Below are 23,140 nucleotides of genomic sequence, written 5' to 3'. Positions count from 1 at the left end.
GTAAATATCAAAAAAGTTTTGCTCATGACCAGACTGGAGGTCAAAATACACACACGCATATATATTCTGTTGAACCGAATAAAATATTGGAAGATTTTTGTAGAATGTTTTGATTGTAATGTTTTATCTAAACAACACGGTAAAAAACAAATTTATGAAAAACCTAGTTTTGTCTTTGCATCAACATACTACTGCATTACTAAGATTTTTTGAAAGCAAGAAAATAATAATAAAAAAAGCACCCCCATTTCTCCGAGATAAATAGTGAAAATAGTGATACTACACGTTCCAAACAACCCTGGCTCCTGTTCAGCCATTTGTCTAAAAGCTTTAAGTTAAAGGTTTGGAAACACAAAGAACTGGGGGTATTGGGGGGTGGGGGTGCAGGAAGTCTTTAAACTAACAAAACAGGTACTCACCCCTCACATGCAATCAGTTCTGTTCCAAGTATTTAATACTATAAGAAGGCTTTGAAAATCTTACTTCTCTGAAATAAAACAAATCACCTGTTCCTGATATTACACATCTAAAGGAAAACCACCTATAATTATGATCCAGAAACCTGTACAGTACCATAAAGGGAACAAACACTTTTCCAAGGCAATTAACATTATGCCATCCTGAAGTGAGAAAAACATTAAAATAATCACAAGTCGAAGGCTGGCTCTCCTAACATTTTTTTATTTTTTTTTTCTCTCCAGTTTGTTAAAGTTGAAAGGGTTCCGACAACAGTCAAAGTAAAATTCAGGAAAAATACTTGCAGCTGTATTTTTCTCCTTTACTCACAGTATATCATTGTCAGCCTTCTAACAATTAGTTTTTATAATGTTTAAAGTCAATTTTATAGCACTGTATTTTTAACTACCTTTGCTATAATAATGGCAGTGGTAAACGCAGACTACTTCAATGACTAATATAAATGAACATGTATTTTTGCAGGCTAAGAATTGACTGCTACGCATTTAAACTCACTTACAAGGGTGATTTAAAAAAAAAAATAAACCCACAGAAATAAAACCCCAAAATGACGACGAGAAAACTGGGGGAAAACCCCCAATCAAATACTTAAAACATTTTCCCCATAGACTGACCTAAATACCTTTACACAAAGGTAAAGATATTAGAGATGTGAATTAAAAAAAACAGGCCCATCTCATGTTATTTTCAAAGTCATAGGAATCGGAACAGTTTGGATTAACAAATGAAGAGAATCAGATCCATGAAGGAACAAACAGGCATGCTGCAGAGTTGTTTCTGGTGAACAAGTAGACATTTTCAGGAGCATGTAAATGTATGAAGCCACCTGCCACTAACCCAGCCTCCCATTTGTGGACAGAAAAATCAACGTTTAAAAAAAAATAAATATGCATTTTTTCAAATGTCAGCCTTACAAAACAACTGATGTGAGCTGACTGAACTAGAGAGACAAAGAAAACTTATTCCCCAAAAACAACCCAGTTGGAAAGGTCCTCACAAGACACCAGGCAGTAAGTAAAGTGATATTTCAAGAACAACCACCTCCTTTTCCTGTAGGCTAGGAAATTATCCCACATGTCTAAAATTTTCAAGAATTTTCCTTGTGGCACACCCACACTATCTCCTGTTTATACATGAAGAGCACCAATAAAATAGTTGTATGGCAAATGAAATTAGCCTCTAAGTCTAGCTGTGAATAACTCTAAGGACATCACAGAAGAATCAGCATGTTTTGTTTTTAAACACAATCTGTCCTCTTTAAATACAGAGTCTGCCACACAGCGGTAGGTCAGTCTGGCCTTTCAAAATCTTTACAGCTGCTGGTCAGGTCACTAGGGCTTAAAAACAATACTGACAAAACTCTCAGTTACACACACACACACACACACACACACACACACACACACAGACCAGCTGGTAAAAGATCTGCAGTTCTCCCTCTACATTTCATTGAGGTTGTTATTCCACAGTGCCTTCCAAATTGCCAAAGCAACAATGTCTTGCACCAAAAAGCCTACGCTTCTTAACTTTCTTTACCCTAAGGGTAAAAGCTATATCACAATTAGTGGAAGAAATTCCAAGTTAAGCTTGCTAAGTTTTTTTTCCCAAGTCATGTTCTGACTTAGCAAACCTCAACCCTGTGGATCACGGCAACATGCAGCCTGCAACACCCCCCAGACCTGCTTGTGGCCCCAAGATTTCAGGAGGATGTCCTTAAGAGCAAAAAATGCTGCCCAAAGTACAGCACTTGCAAATTCTGAATTTGCTTACAAGATTCTCCCTTCTCCCACCCTGGTGACAACAGTACTGTGCTAGAATCCACTGCGGCACCACATTACTTCTAACTAGTTCAACATTTTTTGTGTGAAGACAGTACACAAACTCAGGCAGGGATTTCAACCACAGCTATGTTTTTCCATGAAATGTAATAAAACAACTACTGCTATGCTAATTCAAGAGATACTAAAGCTTATAATTATGTATGTCTGTAGAAATAATTATAACACACGCCTTTAATTCTGCTCAGCAGCTAGTGCTAATGTCTCAAAAGCAATTTAACAAAATTAAAAAAAATATTAAAGTCACTAGCAAGTCACAAATAATACTTGCTGGCACAACATAAACAACCTGTAACCCTGCATCATCTGAGAAACACATGACTTCGTATATGCTTTCCATTTCTATTTTATTTCCATGACATTAATGTACTACAGTTCTTCGCAAAACATTGTATAATCCACACACAGTACCATTTTACATATTAACACTTCCAAATGTATTCCATGACAACTCCTTTTACTACAGTCATATGCCTATTTTAAAACTTTTCAGTTACTGATTTCACATCAGTAACGTTTCTCCCATAATCTCATTAATGTGCCCAGTAAGATCTAACAGTTACTGTAAAAAGTACAGTTGCATGAAGCATGAGTTCACATTGTTGATTACGGTTTTATATAGTCTTCAAAACCCGTTTGAATTATATTAGCAATAACGCTTATGAAACGGAACATTCTCAGAGGTGCACAAGTTCACCAAGAAATGGGGATAATCAGCAGATCAAGTGCTATGTAAGTAAGAGTACCCTGCAGCTACTGCAATCTCCACATAGTGCTGCACTGCACCACACACAACCGGCAGAACGCACCTACCCACGTTAACACACAAAGGTTACCTACCCAAGGGAGACAGGGTATCAAGGGTCCCTTTATGATTAATGGAGACCTTGAGAAGAATCATCTTCTGGACATCTCTCACTTTGACTTCAGAGACCCTAAACATCTAACTTGAACTAGAAGCTTGAATTCAGCAGACCCACCAGAGATTCCCACTTTAAGAGTGCTTAGAATAAATGAGAAATAAAGAACTAGATAAAATCAGAAATACCCCACAAAAGCAAATCCACTATTGTGAATATTAGAAAGTAATTCTAAAATACTCAAAGATAATTTTTCTTCCTTTCAGGGACCTTTAGACTCATTCATTCCTTTCCTAATTTGTGCAAGTTACGCCCCCCTGCCCCCAATCTTTTTGGATGGAGGAAAAAGAAACAAAAATTCCTTCCCTCCTACCTGCCTTTTTCTCTGCTAGCATCTATGGCAATCCCTCTGATGCATAACATTACATCATTGCTTTTTAAACAGAATTCCCAAGTTATTTCATTAGGTATATCTGTACCAAAACTGGTGACATATTAAGACTGAAACATGTTTTAAGTCCTGCATCAGCACTGCAGATTTCTTATTCTAATATTGTGTGGTGTCATGAATAACTGTGTCAAATCTGTTATCGTATTAGCATGCCTGTCGAGCTCTTCGTTCAAGTGTTTCTTTATCCTTGTTTGCTAAGACAAACTTGCTGACATTGGTTAAATTTAAATACCCAAATTCGCAAAGCAATCCCCCATAAGTATCCTTAATATAATGGGAGTCTCACTAGTAGATTTTTCTGGAACTATACTCACAGATTTATTAGCTCCCACACAGAGCTATTGTTTAAAAGATCTCCAAAGGGCCTGTTTACTAAAACAAGTGCCAACTGTGTTTTCAGTTGCACTTAAGTAGGCTGCAATATGGGGCAACAAAGCTAAACAAGAAGAATGCGTTTGTCAACTGCAATTGGAAGTACTGTAAACAAACTGATATAAAGCACCAGAAGGTTTATACCATAGTCTCAGCATTTTTTCCTCTGACTAGCAACTCTGAATATGCAAGTGAAGCTAACAATTTCTAAAAAACCCAACAGTATCCTATAGCAACAATATACAAAAAGGTTAACATACATTATCAGTCTGTCTTAATGAGTTTTACACCATTTTTCATCATGCTGGCGATGAAGCTGAGCAGCTTCCTATAAATATGGAGAACATCCACTAGTGATCTCAGATGAAGTCTGAATTTCCTCTAATCCTAAGAATACTTAAATTACAAAGTTTTGTTGCAGATTCCTATGAGGACAGGATTTCATCTCCTCACTTTTTTCTCATATTGAAGTCTACACTACAGTTGCCCTTAAAAGTGTTAATTTGGTTTCAAGAACAAGGTTTTCATTTAAATAGCTTCATAGCATCTTCCAAAAGTACTTCCGAAATAATCCCCACTTGGGAAATAATCTCAATTTCCAACATGTTTCACATTCATGACTGTTTCTGCAGAATGCTGTGGGAAGGAGCAGCGAACACTGATAAAAATGTGAGTTCAAACTCAGAGGCTATCATTCATTATACTTCAGAAGGCACTATGGGAGAATAATGAAGATGAAACACACATAACAATAAAGATGAGGCACTCTGAACAGTAAAAAACAGGAGTCCATATTTGTTAATCCTCCCCCAAAATATATGAGGATCTATATCTACCCCTTTAACTTTGGTGTCAAATAAACTATGAAAATAGCCAAGTATTCAAGGGTTGCATTTACAGAAGAAACACAGATCATGGTGGCCATTACAGTATGCTCCATCTTAATGTAAAAATGCATCCAATTTCTTTTTGATATGTTCAAAAGCATCTTTGCCCATATAGTCCATGCGCCCTTCCTCCCATTTTCTCCGTTCATCTTCTGGGATTGGTTCTTCTGGTCTGAAGTGAATAGACAGCTCTGAAACAGAATGTGCGACATTATTCTGTGGGAAGAAGCAGAACAGTGGGAAAACAGTCATTTGGTTGTTCTCATTTCGGTGCTGTGAAGTTAAACATCAAATGTCAAACTTCTGCTTTGTGCAGTCCCAGTTAAAATAATAAAACAAACAGTATTCAAACATTCATTCTTGTTTTGATTATGTGCTCTCATTTTCCCATGCTTTTACTACTTGCCATGACACCTTTGAACATTACCAAACATTTATTTTACTTGTCTTAACTCAGACCTTGGCATACTCAGCAACACCACAATAAGAATATTACAAATATGGCCTGTTTAGGGTGGAAAATCTCCTACAATAAAGTATAACATTGCATCTGTGCAAATTTTGCCTTCAGCAGGCTTTTATGTGAATGTAAGTTCCTAGAATTTTTTGTCATTTGTTTTACCTATCTCCAGCAAAATCAGTATTATTTATCAGATGTGAGACACATTATCCATATAAACTAATTCAAAAGATTGACACTATTCATTATACCAATAACTAGTTCATTTTGAATGATGGTCCAAAATTGTGAATCCTGGTTCAAGATCAAGCTATCATAAGTGCACAAATGCAAGATACATTATCAGTGATAATTTCAACTACATAGCAGAAAAACTGTGCCCATGATTGACCAATGTCAGTAAAACCAGAACATCCCAATTATAGCCAGTAATAAAGATGAAATATAGCAAGGACTAGTCAAGGCAGCTACTGAAAACTGCTTTCAGTACTAGTCCAAAAGGCTCCAAGGCAAACAACCCATCTCACGTTATACACAAAACAAATCAACCAGAATGGCTGGTGAAGCCCTCAAATCTAACATAAAAATGTTTCAGAATAGAAGTTAATGGGCAGGAATCTGTGGCTTAAGCTGCCGAAATGTCCTGGAATATCCATTACATCTGCCCATTTGGTCAAGGTAAAGCACAGGACTTGCACAAGATCTGCACCTAGGCAAGTATAAGGTATTTCACACAGTCAACGTGACATTTACAGGTTTAGGCAACTGCATCCTTCCATATGTATCCCCTGGGTCCCACTCTGTATGTAACTTTAAACATAAGTAAATGCTCTGAAGAGCATGAGCATGTTTGTGCCCTGAAAATGCAAATATGCAACAATATTTGGTATTTAATTTTCAGGCTTTGTATACACATAGCTGCAGTAATCCATGAAGATTCCTTCCTTTACCATTGGCAAGCCTTATCAATGGCTTCAGATGCCATTAACAAGACAGGAATCACCATGTTTTTAAAAATGAAGAATTTTAGCTAGGGCCCAGACACCCCTGGCTGCACAGGAGCTGCAGTTTCACCTACACTTTTGTTTCACAGTCTTAAGAGTATTTCACCATAGTGCTTCACAAGCATACAAAAGGACGCACTAGGAAAATGGCTCTGTTGTGTACCTTACAAGATACAAGTCCTTGACACCCTGTCACCCGCATCAACACCAAGAATGGCACTGCTGTCACATTACCCACAGATAAATGCAGTGCAAAACCACAAAGGAAAGCCTAGTAGCTTAGGCTCCATGCCCGACTCACTGTACATTAATTTTCCACTTCCTTGGAAACATTATTTCAGCAGGTAAAAAAACCCCCACAAACAAAACAAAAACAACAACAACAAAAAGAACAGCTTTGCTTGTATTAGTACTGGGAGAGCTAAAATTAACACCATGCATTTACTACTTGGGGGCTGGCAGAGGAAAATATACATTTAGAAGTTTTTAAAAGAAAAGTAGAAAGAGATCATATCCTAGCATTGAAAGCAGTTAAGGAATTACATAGCTAAAACATTAAAAAATTTATTTGCACACTGCATCATGATTAGTTGATATTTCCCAAAATGATTTTGGCAGCAAAGACATGCATGCAATTATCAGACGTACAATGCAGAAAGCTACATGTACCAGTTCTGATGTTTCCGGAAACGCAGGATGAAATAAAAGCTGTTCTGAAGGTCTGTCAAGCTCACCGAGATGGACGTTAGAACCAGTTTGTTCAACTTCACATACAGGTTGCTAAAATACAGCCACTGAGGTTTTATTAGGAGAATATTTTTCATAGGTTCCTTATCAAGTGAATTCATACAATACAAAGTGATTTTAGTCTTGGGGATGGAAGTGGATGGAAGGAAAAGGAACGGAACATATTATCACCAAGGACAAAATTCATCTCACCCAGCTTTAGCTATCAAAATGGCATTGAATCTAAGCTCCTGCTATAATCAATCTAGGATAAGTACCTCCAGAGGGTAGCTCATCTCATTCTAAAATAGGTTCAGAGTGGCCGTCATTCTTCAGTGACTACAGAAACAACCTGGAAAGCTAGCTGACAGTAGATGCCTACCACTCATGAGGCCAAACTGCAACAACAAGCTCATTTTAAGATAATAGCTTGCTCTGTAACTCATGAGCTTTTTATATTCATAGAAAAGAACAAAACAATGTATTCCAAAACAGAGTAAGATACATTGCCCCAAAAATACTGCCACAAATATTTGCCTTTGCCAAATAAACCCCCATAAATTAGTAGACAGACCCCATTCTGAAGTCTCTTCCACCAAAACAATCCTACAAGATTACTGAAGCTAAGCAACAAGAAGTGGAATATGGCGTTCCTAAGTAAGATGAGAATCAGGCTATTAATTTCTAATTGTTATGATCTTCTGATAAAATAATCCTGGTAATCAAAAAAATAAAAGAAATTTAAGTTTGAATGGCACTACTTTAAGTGACTATTATGGGTTTTTTTACCCTAAGCAAACATCTTGAAAATGTATCCCTACTTAGTTTGAGCATTTCCAATGGAGTCACGTGCATGAGGCACACAAGATAACACATCCTTTGCAAATAAATTATTCTTAAGTTATAGAGCTGGAAGTTTTGCAGTTTTACTTCATCCCCTCCGTGTTCAGGGTGGAAAAGAAAGGAAGGAAACTACAGTTTTACTTTATGGAGTAACTACCATCTAAAGGGATGAAACACTGAACACAGTAAAAATTGTCTTCGTCTTACTAAAGAGTAGTCCACAAGTTACAATAGTAAATGACATTAGAACATTAATTTTATTTTCTCCCAGTTGTAACTTGCTAAGTATGGTTTATCATACAACACATAAAGACTTACACCTGTGTATATATATATATATATATAAAAATAGCAGAAACACTGTGATATTATGTCCAACTTCATTCATTCATAAAATAAGGGGAGTCAGTGCAACAAAACACTCAAACACAAGAGTGACAAAAGAACAAGGACCCCTGCAATATTCATCAGTGAATCCTTGTAAGACACTCCTTGTTTCCCAAATCACAGAAAATTGAGGAACAGTTTTCTCAGTCAACACTTCTGGGAAAAGTTTTAAAATATATTAATCCACAAGAATATTAATATTAAAAATATTACTTTGGTAACACTTTATTTTAATATTATATTTCCAGTACCTAACAATTTTCAGTAAGTAACCTCTTCATAGAATTTAATGCAAGCTCTTTAAAACCTCCAGACACATCATGCATGTGTGACTAAAGACTAAAGAATATAAATACTCTATTTCTGATGCTAGCAAGAAAATTCAATAGCTACAGCTAAACTGAAGAAGATGCAATCTCCCAATCAGAGGTATATTTAATAAAATCTCATTTTAGTATCTCATTTTACTTTGTTACTGCATACAGTAATATACAATATACTTACAGCTTTGAAAGCAAGTTCTTCAGGTGAACACACTGTGGGATATTTTTCATACGTCTGCTCTGGAAGCACAGGCATTTGCAGCGAATTGGCCACATAAGGACTGACCTTTTTCAGTGTAATTTCAACTCCATTGAAAGTGTGCTAACAAAAACAAAAACATCTCACCACTGAAATACAATTTTGCAGGAAAGTCTTACCTTACAACAGTTTCACTTCCTTACAGGGATTTCAGCATTAAAGGACTAAGTTAATAAAGTCAAAAAAGTCTGTGGTCCCAGATTTAGAGCACATTGATTTACATTTTTGCACGCACGACTATGCCAGCAGCAGCAGCAGGTAAATCAAACAGGTATTTCCACTGTAATGTACCATAGCTGAAATATTTCTTTACTGCACAATTTCTTAAAAATTAAAGCATGTTAAAGTACGAGATCAAAAACTACCCATTCCTTCTTCTGCTTTCCAATTTGTCATGAGGTTAACAAACCAAATTACTCTCTGGGGCTTTGATGGTAATTGTTCAACTGATCTTACAGGACTATGCAATTAGTTCAGTGATACCAATAGTCTAATATTAAATTTACATATGTGTAAGTGTGATTTAAATTGTCTTTTCTGGATACAAAATTAAAAACCTTACTTCTACGCATTACTTTATGCTGCTGGTCTCCAAGAATCATCTGTTTATCAGCAGATTTTTTTATTCTATTCATAGAAACTATACATTACTGCACTTCTGAAGAAAAAAAACCATAAAGAGCTCAATAAATGCTTGATGACATAAGAGTACTGGATATAACACCTTAAATGTAATTAACTCTGCTTTTGCAAATCTGATTTGTTATGACCCTCATAAAACAAGTTATAATGCAGTTCTGAAAAGGTAAATTTTACTATAGTTCAAGGGCTAGTTTGATGGTCTACATCAACTTAGCTTCAAAAAGTCAAAAGTCTGTTTGTTTCAAAGCCGGACTATCAACTTTGGCTAATTTGTATCATATTTTGTGTTTAATTTTCAGAATTTATATTTCAGAACCTATACACATACGTTCCCATACAAAGGCTTCATCAATCAATAAGATGGCTGGAGGAAATCTTTGGAAAGCCAATAGTACTGAAAATTCTTCCTAAACTGCTAGTTTAGATGCTTCTAGAAGCAATCACTGCTACTACCAATCAACAGATACTATGTTTTCCCATGTGTACTGGGTTTGCATGGCATGGTTTTGGTGGGGGGGTACTACAGGGGTGGCTTCTGTGAGAAGCTGCTAGAAGCTTCCTCTATGCCTGACAGAGCCTGTGCCAGCTGGCTCCAAGACAGACCCACCACTGGCCAAGGCTGAGCCCATCAGTGATGGTGGTAGCACCTCTGGGATGGCGTATTTAACAAGGGGTTGGGTGGGGATCTGTGCAACAGCAACTGCAGCCAGAGAGAGGAGTGAGAATATGTGAGCGAAGCAGCCCTGCAGCCCCCCAGGCCAGTGCAGGAGGAGTTCCAGGTACCAGGGCAGAGATTCCTCTGCAGCCCATGGTGAAGCCCATGGTGAGGCAGCCCATGGAGGTTACTGGTGGAGCAGATCTCCACCTGCTGCCTGTGGAGGACCCCATGCTGGAGCAGAGGGGTGCATCCGAAGGAGGCTGTGACCTCATGGGAAGCCCACAGTGGAGCAGGCTCCAGGTAGGACCTGTGGGCCCATGGAGACAGGAGCACACGCTAGAGCAGGTTTGCTGGCAGGACTTGTGGGGGACCCATGCTGGAGCAGTTTGCGGGAATGACTCACATTAGAGAAGTTTGTGGAGAACTGTCTCCCACGGGAAGGACCCCTTGCTGGAGCACAGGGAAAGTGTGAGAAGCCCTCCCCCTGAGGAGGAAGGAGCAGCAGAGACAATGTGTGAAGAACTAACCACAACCCATTCCCTGTTCCCCTGTGCCTCTTGCAGGGAGGAGGTAGGGACAAATCAGGAGTGAAGTTAAGCTTGAGATGGGAGGGGTGGGGGGAAGGTCTGTTAAGATTTGCTTTTATTTCTTTTATTTTTTATTGATTGGTAATAAATTTAATTTCCCCAAGTCAAGCCTATTTTGCCCGCAACAGTAATTGCTGAGTGATCTCCCTGTCCTTATCTCAACCCACAAGCCTTTCATTATGCTTTCTTTACCCTGTCCAGTTGAGGAGGGGAAGTGACAGAGCAGCTTTGGTGGACACCTGGCATTCAGCCAGGGTCAACCCACCACACCATGTTATTCCTTCCTCTAGCAAACATGATTTTCAGAATTTTTGTTGTGATTCCAGCATATTCCCGCTAACTACTTACCTTGCAGTCCTCAGATCCTGATTCTTCCATCTTTTGAAGTTCTTCTAACAAAGGCAATATACTAGCACTGTATATATTCCACCAGCAGGCAAGAAATGACAGTTGATGAAAAGATCCAGAGGTGGTGCTGTCCTGCATCACTCTTTTTGTTTCAAGGTTGTATTTGTAGTTCCAGGGCTTTGTCGCTCCCAAGAAGTGAACAACTTTGGCATCTCTACCAAAACTGTAGAGATTAAACATACAAGTCTATGGATTAAATAGTTTGGGGTTTTTTAGCCTGTATAAACCACTAAAGAAACATGCCTACTTTCACTGGTGAGATGATTTTGACACTTTGCAACAGCAAATTCAATATGAGAATATATATTCATATTTTTTTCTGTCTTATTAGTTTAGGGTATCTCATTTAGCATACAGAAAACAAAAGGCTGCATTGCCATTTGCTTCCAACTGCTGATTCTAGTAGAAAAGTTCATGAAGGAAACAGACAGGCTCATGCAGTACCATTTCCAGTCCTCCTGCACACTCTGTTCACACACAAATAAATACCACTTGAAACACTGAATCAACAAAATCGGTTATTACTGATCCCATATTAAAAATTACTCATAAATACATCATCCTAAGTTCACCTTTCTGTAAGTGTTTCGTGCAACTGGAACAGTAATTTATGACACCCTAAATCCAACTTGCCTTCTGACAGAAAAGTTTCTCTAACTGCATTGTCTGAAGTCATATTTACTAGCACAAATTTTCTTTCATGGAAGAAACTAAGAAATGGTTTACAAAATTTAAAACGAACAACCAACTGTTTCCCACAGAACTGACTGGAAAAGAAGAGAACAATTTTCAAAGTAAAGCTGTCAGAACCTAATACAGAAGTAATCTACATCTTTTCAAACATGAGAAAAGCTTCTCTGAAACAACATAGTGTAGACGACTCTGGGACTCTCTCTGTGTTCAGATGTAAGGCATTCATATTGCATTTAAGCTTCTACCACATGATTTTTACATATAAAAATGACTACTGTCATTTATAATCAACAAATACATCATTATTATTTTCTCTTATAATAGAATGTTTGTAACAAACTACCAAGGTTTACAGTCAGTCAGTGTTATACTTACTGATTGAAAGCAGGAATGTAGGTGTATACAGCACTGCTGCTCAAGTTATAGAGGAAAGGTAAGTGTTTGCCAATATCGGCTGTTGCCCAGTTGCTGAAGAAACTATTCAACAAGCCTTGATCACCTCCTAAAGAACATATTAAACAGAATTACCATAATTATGCATACACTCAAATGTATGTCAAAATGTAACATCCAAGGATGGAAGTGAGACTGGTGTGTTCATGGGACTGTAACTTGGACTTGACAATACGGCCATGTGAGCAGGTACAAGTGAGTAATACCTGATCCACTCCGATGCAAGTTCAGTGTAAATGGAGTCCTATTGTAATGTATGAAGAAAGGAGTAGGAAAGGGTTTTGGTGTCCCTCAGAGCAGAAGACTGAAGATCAGCTGTATTTTTCTCTCCTAAACCAGACAGCAAAATTAAAACCTACTGAGCAAGACTCAGACACAATGTCCCTTCATTGCCGTCTTCTGGGAAGTATAGTCCACAATAAGTCAATGGGTCTTAAGTACAGTGTAAGAGGCAAAGGTCTGCACCTTACATTTCTGTGGGGACACAATTACATAAAGCCCAAAGAACTCCTGCCTTCCTCTAATCTGCCTGATGGCATAGAAGTTATGGAAAAACAGCTTACTGACAGGGAATCTAATGTTTTGCCTTTCACCCCTTATGCCTTGCCCCTTACCATCAAAGCTGCCATGTTCAGCAGCAAACCGCAGCAGTAGGTTGTAAGTTTTCAAAGAAGGTCGGAACACAAATACACCACTATTAAAGCAGTCAGGCCAACCAGAATCAGGAGCTGCTGAAAACTCTTCTCGATCAAACAATTCATCGACGTTGCAAAGCACCTTAGAGACAGCAGGAAAGAAGAAAAATTGTTAGAGGAAAAGTTTTTCTAGAACGTGAATTGCTAAACCAGTACCAATATGGTAAGCTGCTAGTTTGGCCATAGCTTGCAGAGCATAAAAGCAGTGGCAATGCAAAATATGCTAGAGGTCAGAACCTGTATAATAAGGCAACATTAATTGTGGTTCCCCATAATTTCTCTGATAAAAGTACAAAGCCTGTGAAATTATTTCATGAACCTCAGAGACCCTCCAGAAGGTCCCTTTAAATATTACAACATATCATTAAAACACACAATTTCCTTCTTGTTTAGCTCATCGTTCCCATAGTCCATTATTCTCAGTAACTGCAACAGAGCTGAATGAAAGCTGGGAATCCAAATAATTTGAGTTAGCAACAGACTGATTAAAGGGGTAGCAGAAAAACTGTCTTGTTACTAGTTTTCCAACTGAGTCAACCTCAGAAGTTTGATTTGTTCCACTACATTGTGAAGCTTAAAAACCAAAGCCAAGTAATCAGGTTAAGGCCCAGATCACTTTTAAAGTTGGTGGAAAGCAAGCTGTGCAGTCGCTGAAAGTCTGGACCCCACCCACAACTGAGCCACTAAAAAAAGCAGGAGAAGAAAACTTCTTTTAGGAGAAAGATTTTGTCATTGAATTTAAATAAAAAACAAGTAGTTGCCTTCCTCGTCTAATGTAAAGCAGGAATTCATAAGCCTCACTGCCTCACCCCCTGAGAACAACAACTTAATTTGGTTTCTAATTAAAATACAACCCTATTAAATTAAAATGCATCCCAGTGTTCCAAAGTGAGCCATGTATGTGCAGGAGAAAGCTGACATCATTGTTCTTGCAAAAATTATGGCCATTTTTATCTCTATACCTCTAAAAAATGTAAAGAAAAAGGTAATTACTTTTTCTGCATGCCCCCCCCCCCCCCCCCCATTTTAAAACTGGCTTGCCTTCCTGACCAGAATAAGTCCAAACAAAAATATATGAGATTTATTTTAAACATCTGTCAGAAGCCCATACACAGAGTGAGTTTATGCTCTCTTTTGAGGATGGTCCTGAGTGTAGTCTCAAAACAGGATTTATTTCTATTCAGCCTGCAAAACTGTAAGCATTGCCAAAACATGCCAGCTGGAGCTCCTGTGACCACCAGCAAATCTGGTCAATTCATAAGCCAGCAGGCTGCTTGACAAGGAAGTATCCAACACTCAAAGTAGATCTTTAAGACAGACATAAATGTTTCCATGGCTCCTGCTCTACTCACCAAAGTGTCTGCATCCATGAAGACACATTTGCTATAATGAGTAAGTGTCCAACAGTGAAGCTTAGTGAAGGTTACACCCAGTTCTGGCCTCTGCATCAGAGCCAAACGGACTGAGTCAGCACTGTCAAGTGCATCTACTTTGATTACTTCATCAAATACGCTGCGAAGGACAGACCTACCAGAGCATGCAGTGGAGAGAAAGAAGGGAATGTAGAGAGGTTCATCAGAGTTCAATTCTGGCATGAAAACAGTGACACACAGCACCACATTTATTACAACAACAACAAAGGCTAGATTGATCGGTTAGAATGAGAAGTCAGAAGCAACAAGTAAACCACCTGCTGAAGTGACAACTATCAATCAGGACATAAACCATCACCTCTTCTGCTACGGGGCCAGCACAACTCAGAAATGACAGGTGCTGTATTGGAGGAGAAATCAATCCTTCCTTTAGTTACTTAATCTCCTATAGAAACAACAGCAGAAATTAAAGCGGCTTTCAACCTGCATAATTGATTCTAAAGAAGACACCATACTGTGTTCCCTGCGCATTGCACAGGATGCGGCACACACTGCCAGCGCACTCATCTGCACCTGTTATGCCCAAGTAAACCCAGCTTCAAAACTGCACCTTTTAAAACAGGCAATATATACTTCCTCATTACTACAAATCACCTCAAAAGAGACTTTTAGGAAGAAAACTTTTTTCTGTGCTTATCTTTCATGGGAATTTACAGGTCATACCAAAGTTAGTAATTTTCCTTCCAGAAACAAGAAAAAAAGTCTCTTAAACACAGCTTATTTATTTACCTTACACTATTAGCCACAAAGTCCTGGATGTCATACAAACAACAGGAGAAGAAAAGACTGTGCTAGTTATCTAGATTTCAGAGTCATTAGCTTTTGCCTGACTGATCTTCAAGGGACAGGAGTTAACTAGTAATGAACTAAGAGCAGGTACAGGTTTTCAGAAGCATAGTTCAGTGATGCACTTTTTTTAAATGCTATCCCTGATTAAAAATTAAAAAGGTTTTTCCCTACGCTGAATGGGGATGAAAAAACTGACGAACTCAGTATCCACTCAGATGTCAAATGTATATAGTGTTCCCTCAGGAAAGAGTGTTCTGACAAAATACACACTTTAAAAAGCCTGTAATAACACATTTCTACACATCTAATCACAGAAAAAATGGGAAAATATGTTTCTTGAGCCAGATGCATTGCAAATACTTTCACATGAGATACAGAAATCAGGAGCTTGCACATGTCCTAGGCTAAAGCAGAACTAAGAGTTTAAGTAGCTATGGCATGTCAGGTTCCTTTTAACACGGAACACAGTCCTCCAAATAACAGGGCTTGAATTCAACAGGTCTAATGAGATTTCTGTACATGCAATTCTGTAGTGCCTGTAAAATCACAGCCCAAATTAGAAAATTATTAAAAAAAAGCAGCAAAATAATTTCTCATCATGATAGCCGTGCACCAATATTTTAAGATCAGTCACCTGAAACTGAGCCCCTAAGGTTTTTAGAGTTCTGATGTCACAAGTGGTTATGTATCTTACCTCCTTCTAAAAGAGAAAAACTTGCAGAAAAAACCCAGTAGTGCCTTTATTTTAGCTCAAAAGCAAGACACTAAAACTTTCAGTTTATATTCCCAATTATGGACTTAAGACAACTTCCAGCCACAAGCTCTACTTCTGCAATGAATTCTTCATGAGCCTTACAATCTTATCATAGATGTTATTTGGGACTCATCTCAGAAATCATTAGCCAAGGGGAAACTTCCAGACATAATGCTGTGAAATCCACAGGAATCCTATTAAAATCTTTCATGCTGTTGTTTATTTTTCCATAATATCAACCTCTAAAAATACATTAATACTTACCTCATCCCACTGGAAACCTCTGGAGTAATTAGTACTGCCAGTTTTCTAGATGTTGTATGGTTCCTCAATGACTGTCCGAGAACCAAAGCGCCTTGACAGTACACATCATCAGTAGCAAGGGTCACAAAGGCTTGGTCTGTTACTGTGAGAAAAATTCAGAAAAGTCACTTTACAGCTTTAACATAAGCTCTTTTGGCAGGTTCCTTCCTACAGGCTGCAGCTTATAACAACCTGCAGCTCCTGTGATAAGCTCTTTTCTCTCCCGAACTCCCCCAGAAGACACAATTGAATAGAAAATCCAGTGAATGTGACTGCAGAATGTATGCTTCTGAATTTATTTTTTGTTTGCCTGATTTACATAATAACAAGTTTTTGGACTAGCCTTAAACTAATAATTGCCTGAAACTTATTGCCCAAAAATAATGTCATCCAACAAGCTGATCTGTAATATTTAGATTAATTCACATAGTATAATACAACCAATAAAGAAAATGTTCCTGTTTATACAGTGCCAAAAGCTAAGGAAAAAACCAAGATGTTAAGTACTAGCCAGAAACATCCTTCTTTCCATAACCTCCTGACTCCAACCAACAGGCATCATTGTTTGCTCTGTCCTTTTTATACTGGAGTAACCGGTTCTGGCTGAACAAATGCAGAGAAATTGCTACTGACATTGGTACACCTCCCAGAAGCTAAGGATCCCTACCTCAAGTAACTCCAGGAAAATCAGGAATCTCATTGTCAAGAAACACATGGGGGAAAAAAGTTACAATAAAAAAATAAAGCAAGCTACTCTCCTGCACAACAGGAGACATAATGTATTGTGTAGAGATACCAGTCCTGTGGCAGTATCACCAGGGACTGCTTCTTCAGCTCTGCCCTCTGACAGAACCACTGTTATTGGGGGTCTCCTGGAGAGAGCCAGAACCTATGATTCAGCAAGGTGAACAGCCTCCTTGGAGCAGGAGGAAGACCTCAGTGTTTTAGGCTGCAAAATTAAGCAGAACAAGGTGAGTGGGTCACACAGCAGAGGGGAATTCCACTGAGGTCTCCAGAGTGTCAGTAAATACTTGTGTTGAAATACTTGTTTAAAGCCACTGTCATCTTAAGCGACAAGCAATTATGTTAAATAAATTAAAACAAGCAAACAACAGCAACAACATAAACACCCTGTCATACAGTTCCCAGGCTCCGTGCGAGACTCTAGGAAAGAATCTCACACGACTAGTTGCAGAGAACCCAACAAATGACCTCACGGCTGCCTCTGCCAGAGGCTGCCAAAATGAATGAGTTCAAACCTCTAACCTAACATCAAGGTATGCAATGAAGTATGGTTGGTGCTGGTGACAAGCTCTCAGGTACTGAGTATCATTTTTCGTGTCCTCCAAACCCAGAGCAAAGCACAGATTCACTGGTGCACTGTCTTCTTCCCCCTTTTTTTCCCCACTCATCTCCACACAGTCCCGAATTCTCATCCAGCAATTCAAATCAGCGTTTGCTGATGTTGCAACAGATCCCTGCACCTCAGAAGAATGCCAGTAGTGCTAAACTTGACCAAAACCCCCTGAATCATCCATCCAAGCTTAAAATAGCTTGCAGATCCTTCAGCTAAGCAAACTCCAATAACATTTTTTTAATCACAATTTCCAGACAAAGCAAATGAAAAAAGGAGCTTTCAAATCTCCTGTTATAACAACAGCTCTAGCAAGTTATGGGTGTTCCAGAAAACAATAAGGAGTTGCTTACATGGAGTGGTTTAAAAGGACAGCTGTGCAAGTAAACAGCTCTTACTGCAATTTTCCAGAAGGTTGAACGAATAAATATAAGCATACATAAAAAACAATAATAAAAATAAAAAACCACTGAAGGCTACTTTAGCAATAAAACTATTCTGGAAAGACACAAAGAGTCAGGAAAGAAAAGCACTTTTGTGTCAGGCAACATCTTTAGCCAAACAAAGGTAATAAAACAACTACTGAGAGGAATGTGGGAGGTACGTTAATACAAGAAGCACACTGTGAAATGAGTGGGAGTTTAAATCTTAAAATACTGTTTTAAATAACAACCACAAAGCTGAACACATAATCTTACTGCTTCTGCAAATTCTTTTAGCTACAGAAGCTGAATCTTTACTTAAGTAATACACATAAAAATACACAAGCTGCCCATCAAATAGTTCAGCAAGCTGGTATGGCAAATTATCACATGCTACACATGCTTTCATGCCCTGTACCTCTGCGGCAAAAGTTGTGGTCACAACCACAAGGAAGCCAACTACGGAACAAATACAGCTTCTAAGAAACTCTTGCCCATGGCTCACACAAAAAATAAACCAATTGCTTGTTTTGAGAATCAGATGTGGGATACATATTATGGCCTTCTTAATAGAGTGAATCATTACAGAGATAATGAAATAGATAATCAAACTATCCATGCAACCGAAACCAAGACCGAAACCATGCAACATTAAAATATTCCTGGTGCAAAGACAGAGGCACATCCTAGCTATTTAAAAATTGTAGAGGGGCATCACTAATCCATTCAGGATCCATAGGGGGGTTAAACCCAAAGGATTTTACCATTACTTGTTCTTTCATCTAACCTGTGTTTTCAAGGAAGAGGTGTTTCTTGACTTGCCTTGTTTATAATCTTCCTTGGAACACTGTCCCTATAAGTAAATATTTTATTTTTATAACTGAATACTAAGGATCAGATTTTCATTTCACCTTGTGAAAGTAAACCATTTACCTGAAAATTCCCATTTAACTGAAATCAAGGACAATGTTGCGTTAAAACCAACGTACACAGGATTTCACTCACTGACTTCAAGCTGCAACCAAAGATTTGATCTTTTAAGTTTGAAAGCCAAAGTTGTAGCTATTTAAAATTCATTGCAACTGGATTTTTCTTTTTTTTTTCTTTTTTTTTTCTTAAGTGTCAAGTACATCATTACACATAACTTTCAAGTCTTTGTGGTGAATGATAATAGGATTTTTCATGGAAAACACCCAGTGTGAACAGTATTAAGTTTTCAAGCAAATTGTTTTCAAGCTGTGGAACCTATGGCTAATTCTCAGTGAATTATGAGAAAAGTGTATGATTAAGAATCACATTAAAACCATGTGGTATGAATTTATAAATCTGCTCTTTTCTCTTGGCTGGATTACCACACAGCACCTGAAGATGCAAATTTAAAAATCATTACCATCAGCAGTGGCTCCTCAGTTTTAATACCTAATGATAGTTTCTTAGAACACACCAAGGATTTTCAAGCAAGTAACTGCCAAGTTATTTTAGAGCCTGCTCTACAGCTACAGACAGCAACAAAGAAAAGACAAAAGTGAATTGCTACAGTCAGGCTGATTTTATGTGAAACTTGTTACTTTTTTAGCCAAGATCACCAACTTCTTATGCTAATTACTCATAGCAGTAGTACCTGTGACACTGCCAGAGGCAAAATTCTTTAACAGGCCTGAAAACTGGTCAGAGGGCAGCTAAAGGCCTTACTTAGAATCCGCACCAGCAAGTGGACAGGGTGGTGCTGCACACTTTGATGTTCAAAGAAAGAGAGGGAATGAACAAACACCAGGTACCCACTGGGAATTAGGAGTGCCTTATATTAACAAGCACTGAATGAACCACGTGCCTGCTAGCTTTAAGGCAAGTTTAAGTAATAATCCACTAGAGACAGCTTTTAAAACATACTTTGGTCTTTCTTCTAATAGACAGAGAAAGGATAAACATGCTCTAGGTGCGGCTCCTAGAGTAACAACTCAAATTTGCCAGGTTGCCCGCTCCAAATTGCAACAGGAGACCAGAGACTCATAGGCTACAAATTTCCTACAAGCATACTCTAAATAACGTATTGCTATCTTATGCATAAAGCCAAGAGTAGATAAATGAATAGCTATAAGCCTCCAACAGACTGGTTAGGTCTCCAGTATGTACTGCCATTCATACTAACCAACGCCGTATGACTGCTTGCTTAAATTCCTCCCTAGTACCATCTGTTGCTCTTCTGTCACCTCCCCCTTTCTACTTCAGACACAATCTGTAGGATGGGCAGGCTGCAGTCTGGACCTGTGCCCGCTGAGCCCAAAGCGCCTTTCTGAAATCCCGTGCGACAATGACATTATCCCAGCCTCAGCTCACAGCAATTTCAAACAACAATTTTGTTGCTCCCCCTCTCACATGTAGGTCTCTACGAATCCTCCCCCAGAAGCATGTCTCAGTGTTAGACTACTGTAAAAATAAAGTGACAGGCCTCATTACTCTGACCTAGCACAACCATATCAGAAGCACCTGGAACAGAAAGCTCTGCTCCAGCTGACACCCACAACCTTAAAAGCAGTCAAGAAGCATCTTGTTCTAAGTAGGTAAAATGAATAATGATGTCAGACAATAAGCTATGTCAGACCACCATCAGCAATTTTTATGTAAGTTTTCAGCAAAGAGGCAGTTCTTGCCCTGGTAAACAAATGACACCTGGCAATTTTAATTCCCATGCCTCTTCAGGCTGGCTCCAACAGTAGAAATACTTACATTACTGATGAAGGCGGCACAACCGACACTTTACACAGACCTTTTTAAGACAGAATATAAATTGACATTTGATGGGCATGCAGTATTTCTCTTGGTCTAGTCTAATGGAGTTCTGCCTAATCCAAAACCAGATTCTCTCTTATCCTTTATTATAACAATACCAAATCTTAGTAGACGGGATTACAACTGTTACCTTGGAAGGCTACAGAAAGAGGACTTGTTTCTCATTCAGTGTAGCTTTCACTGTGTATCTTTCAGTTACAAACAGTTACATTCTGTTTCAAGACCCTACAATTTTATTATTGAACAGCTAGTAAGTGATCCTTACAAAAAGTCAAATGCAGTAATATTTTAATACACAAATAAGCATAATACATAGCACCCAAAACTAGTCTCCAAATAGTAATATACCAGTTTGAAAAAAAACATAGTAATAATTGTTTCAGCAATCCAGAGACAGCACAGATGACTTCATATGTATGGGTAGGTGTTTCAGTATTTCACCTTCTTAAAAAAAAACCAAAACCAAAACACAACCAAAAAACCCCCCAAAAACAAACCCAAACCAATCAACCAACCAACACCGCAGTCCTCTGACCCTTTAATTTGCAGGTCCCCTTTTCTGCATCTTCCCCCAGTGCTGAGGTGCCACATAGGTGAATTCAAACTGGGGATCCTCCCGGCCAAATGCCCAAGGAAGATGTGTTCGTGACATCTTCCAAATGGCTCAAGAAACCCCACCTGGGGGCGGGGGGCTGCTGCTCAACTTCTTCCTCAGTTTTGAGCGTCAGGAAACGGAACGGTACCCGCACCCACCCTGTGCGGTCAGCCCTCGCTGAGGGGCTCCTCTGGGCGTTAAGGATAACCGAGTAGCAGCGGTACCGATGCTATGTAAGGAGGGATGCAGGACAGCTTCCCTGCCTGCCTCAGCCCGAGGGAGCCCTGCCCGCCCCGCCGGGAAAGCGCAGGGAGGCCCGGGCAGGCCAGCCCGTACCTACGGGCAGAACGCACCGATGAGTTCAGCTCTTTCGTTGCACCGGCCAGGCAGTTTAAACCCTCATCCGAGACGGCTGCTGACAGCACAGCACTCCGCTGGTAACGAAGCCGCGGAGACCCTCGCCCGCACGGGGCTGGGAGGCGGGAGAGGCCCCGGGGGCAGCGGCCCGGCCCGGCCCGGCCCGGCCGCCACGCGCGACGGCGGCCCCCGCGGCAGAGCCCGGCGGCCGGGCCGCGGTACTCACCGGACATCCTGCGGCGGCGGCGGGGGCAGGCAGGTGCACGGCCCGCCGCCCCGGCCCGCGGCGCCCACCTCTGCCGCCGCCTCACCTGCTCGCTGCCGGCCCGCTAAATCGCGGAATAGGATTAGCCTCCTTCCTGCTGAAGGCTGCGGGAGGTGAATTACACTCGCAGGGACTCCTGCGCAGCAGCGGAGAAACGGCATTAGCCGCAGGGACCGCTTGGGGTGGTTGGCACGACCCCCCCCACTCTCCCCTCCGCGTTCCCGGCGCTGACTTTAGTTCAAGGGGGGGCAGCCTCCTCTCGCCCCCCGCCCCGCCGTGCCCCCCGCAGCGCCCCGCTCCCCCGGCAGCGCAGCGCCGACGCTCGGCCCCGCCACCCGCCCGCTTGCTCCCGGCCCGCCGGCGCCTCCTGTCGGCTCGCCGCGGCACTCCCGCCCCCCGGGCCGCCCCGCGGCAGCGCCCACCCCGCCCGCTCGGCGCTGGCGGGCCCTGAGCGCCTCCCGTGGTGGCGGGGGCTGGAGAGGGGCGTCGCCTCGTTCTCTCCCGTCCCGTCGTGTCCCGTCCCGTCCCTTGCGCGCTGCTCTCGGTGAGCTTCAGCGGGGCCTCCGGAGATCCTCCCTCAGGCGTCCCCTCTCGGGCCGTCCGCCCGGCAGGCTGCTCGAGCGCTGCCCGGGGTCGCTGGGGAAGGAGAGGGGCCCCCTCGCCCAGCCGCTGCCGTTTCCGGGCTCCCGGCGCGCGGTGGTTCGGGCGGCGCTGGAGGGAGGAGCGGTCCCTGCGGGAGGGACGGAGGGGCGCCCGGCCCGCCGGCGGCGCGGGGGGTCACGGCGTCGGGCTGACAAACGGGGGGGCGTGGGGGCCGCGCCCCGCCGCCCGCGCGCCTCCCGCACCCCGCGCGCCTCCGCCGCGACGGCCTCACCGCCGGGCGCGCGCTGCGCTGCAGGAGCGGAGAGGGATAAAGATAAGCCGGGGGAGGCTGCCGTGCGGCCCTTTGAGGAAAAAAACATCAACGCCTTTGATGGTGAGGACGGCAGAGTGTGGAAAAACCATCTTGAAGCATGAGTACGGTGCCTCCAGGGCGGCCTCGGTTACCCCGAAAC

The 23,140-nt window shown here is 40.9% G+C and overlaps 1 protein-coding gene across 3 annotated transcripts; it reads right to left on the bottom strand.

Annotated features, from left to right (window-relative positions):
• Positions 1-496: 496 nt before the first annotated feature.
• On the bottom strand, positions 497-22,380 carry GYG2 (glycogenin 2). Of its 3 annotated transcripts, none has more exons than XM_056329521.1 (9): positions 22,047-22,380; positions 16,264-16,405; positions 14,376-14,550; positions 12,943-13,105; positions 12,251-12,377; positions 11,123-11,345; positions 8,810-8,950; positions 7,019-7,129; positions 497-5,101 (listed from the first exon to the last, which is right to left on the bottom strand). In XM_056329521.1, exons 1-9 carry the CDS (start codon positions 22,051-22,053, stop codon positions 4,940-4,942), a joined length of 1,251 nt encoding a protein of 416 aa, XP_056185496.1. In that variant the 5' UTR covers positions 22,054-22,380; the 3' UTR covers positions 497-4,939. The 3 variants fall into 3 exon arrangements, with proteins under 3 accessions (XP_056185496.1, XP_056185498.1, XP_056185499.1); XM_056329524.1 differs by having other exon boundaries at positions 4,976-5,101; positions 7,019-7,143; XM_056329523.1 differs by lacking the exon at positions 7,019-7,129 and having other exon boundaries at positions 498-5,101; positions 22,047-22,378.
• Positions 22,381-23,140: the final 760 nt, after the last annotated feature.

This window comes from Falco biarmicus, chromosome 2, assembly GCF_023638135.1.
Source record: "Falco biarmicus isolate bFalBia1 chromosome 2, bFalBia1.pri, whole genome shotgun sequence".
In the NCBI taxonomy this organism is placed as follows: domain Eukaryota; kingdom Metazoa; phylum Chordata; class Aves; order Falconiformes; family Falconidae; genus Falco; species Falco biarmicus.
The sequence above is the reverse complement of the archived record's forward strand: the minus strand, read 5'-3'. Positions and strand labels throughout refer to the sequence as shown.

Coding starts and splice junctions, on each gene's coding strand:
- GYG2 (XM_056329521.1), bottom strand. Junction 14,551..16,263: donor GAGGTTTCCAGTGGGATGAG/GTAAGTATTAAT, acceptor ATGCTCTGGTAG/GTCTGTCCTTCGCAGCGTAT. Junction 7,130..8,809: donor AAGAACTTGCTTTCAAAGCT/GTAAGTATATTG, acceptor GCTGTATTTTAG/CAACCTGTATGTGAAGTTGA.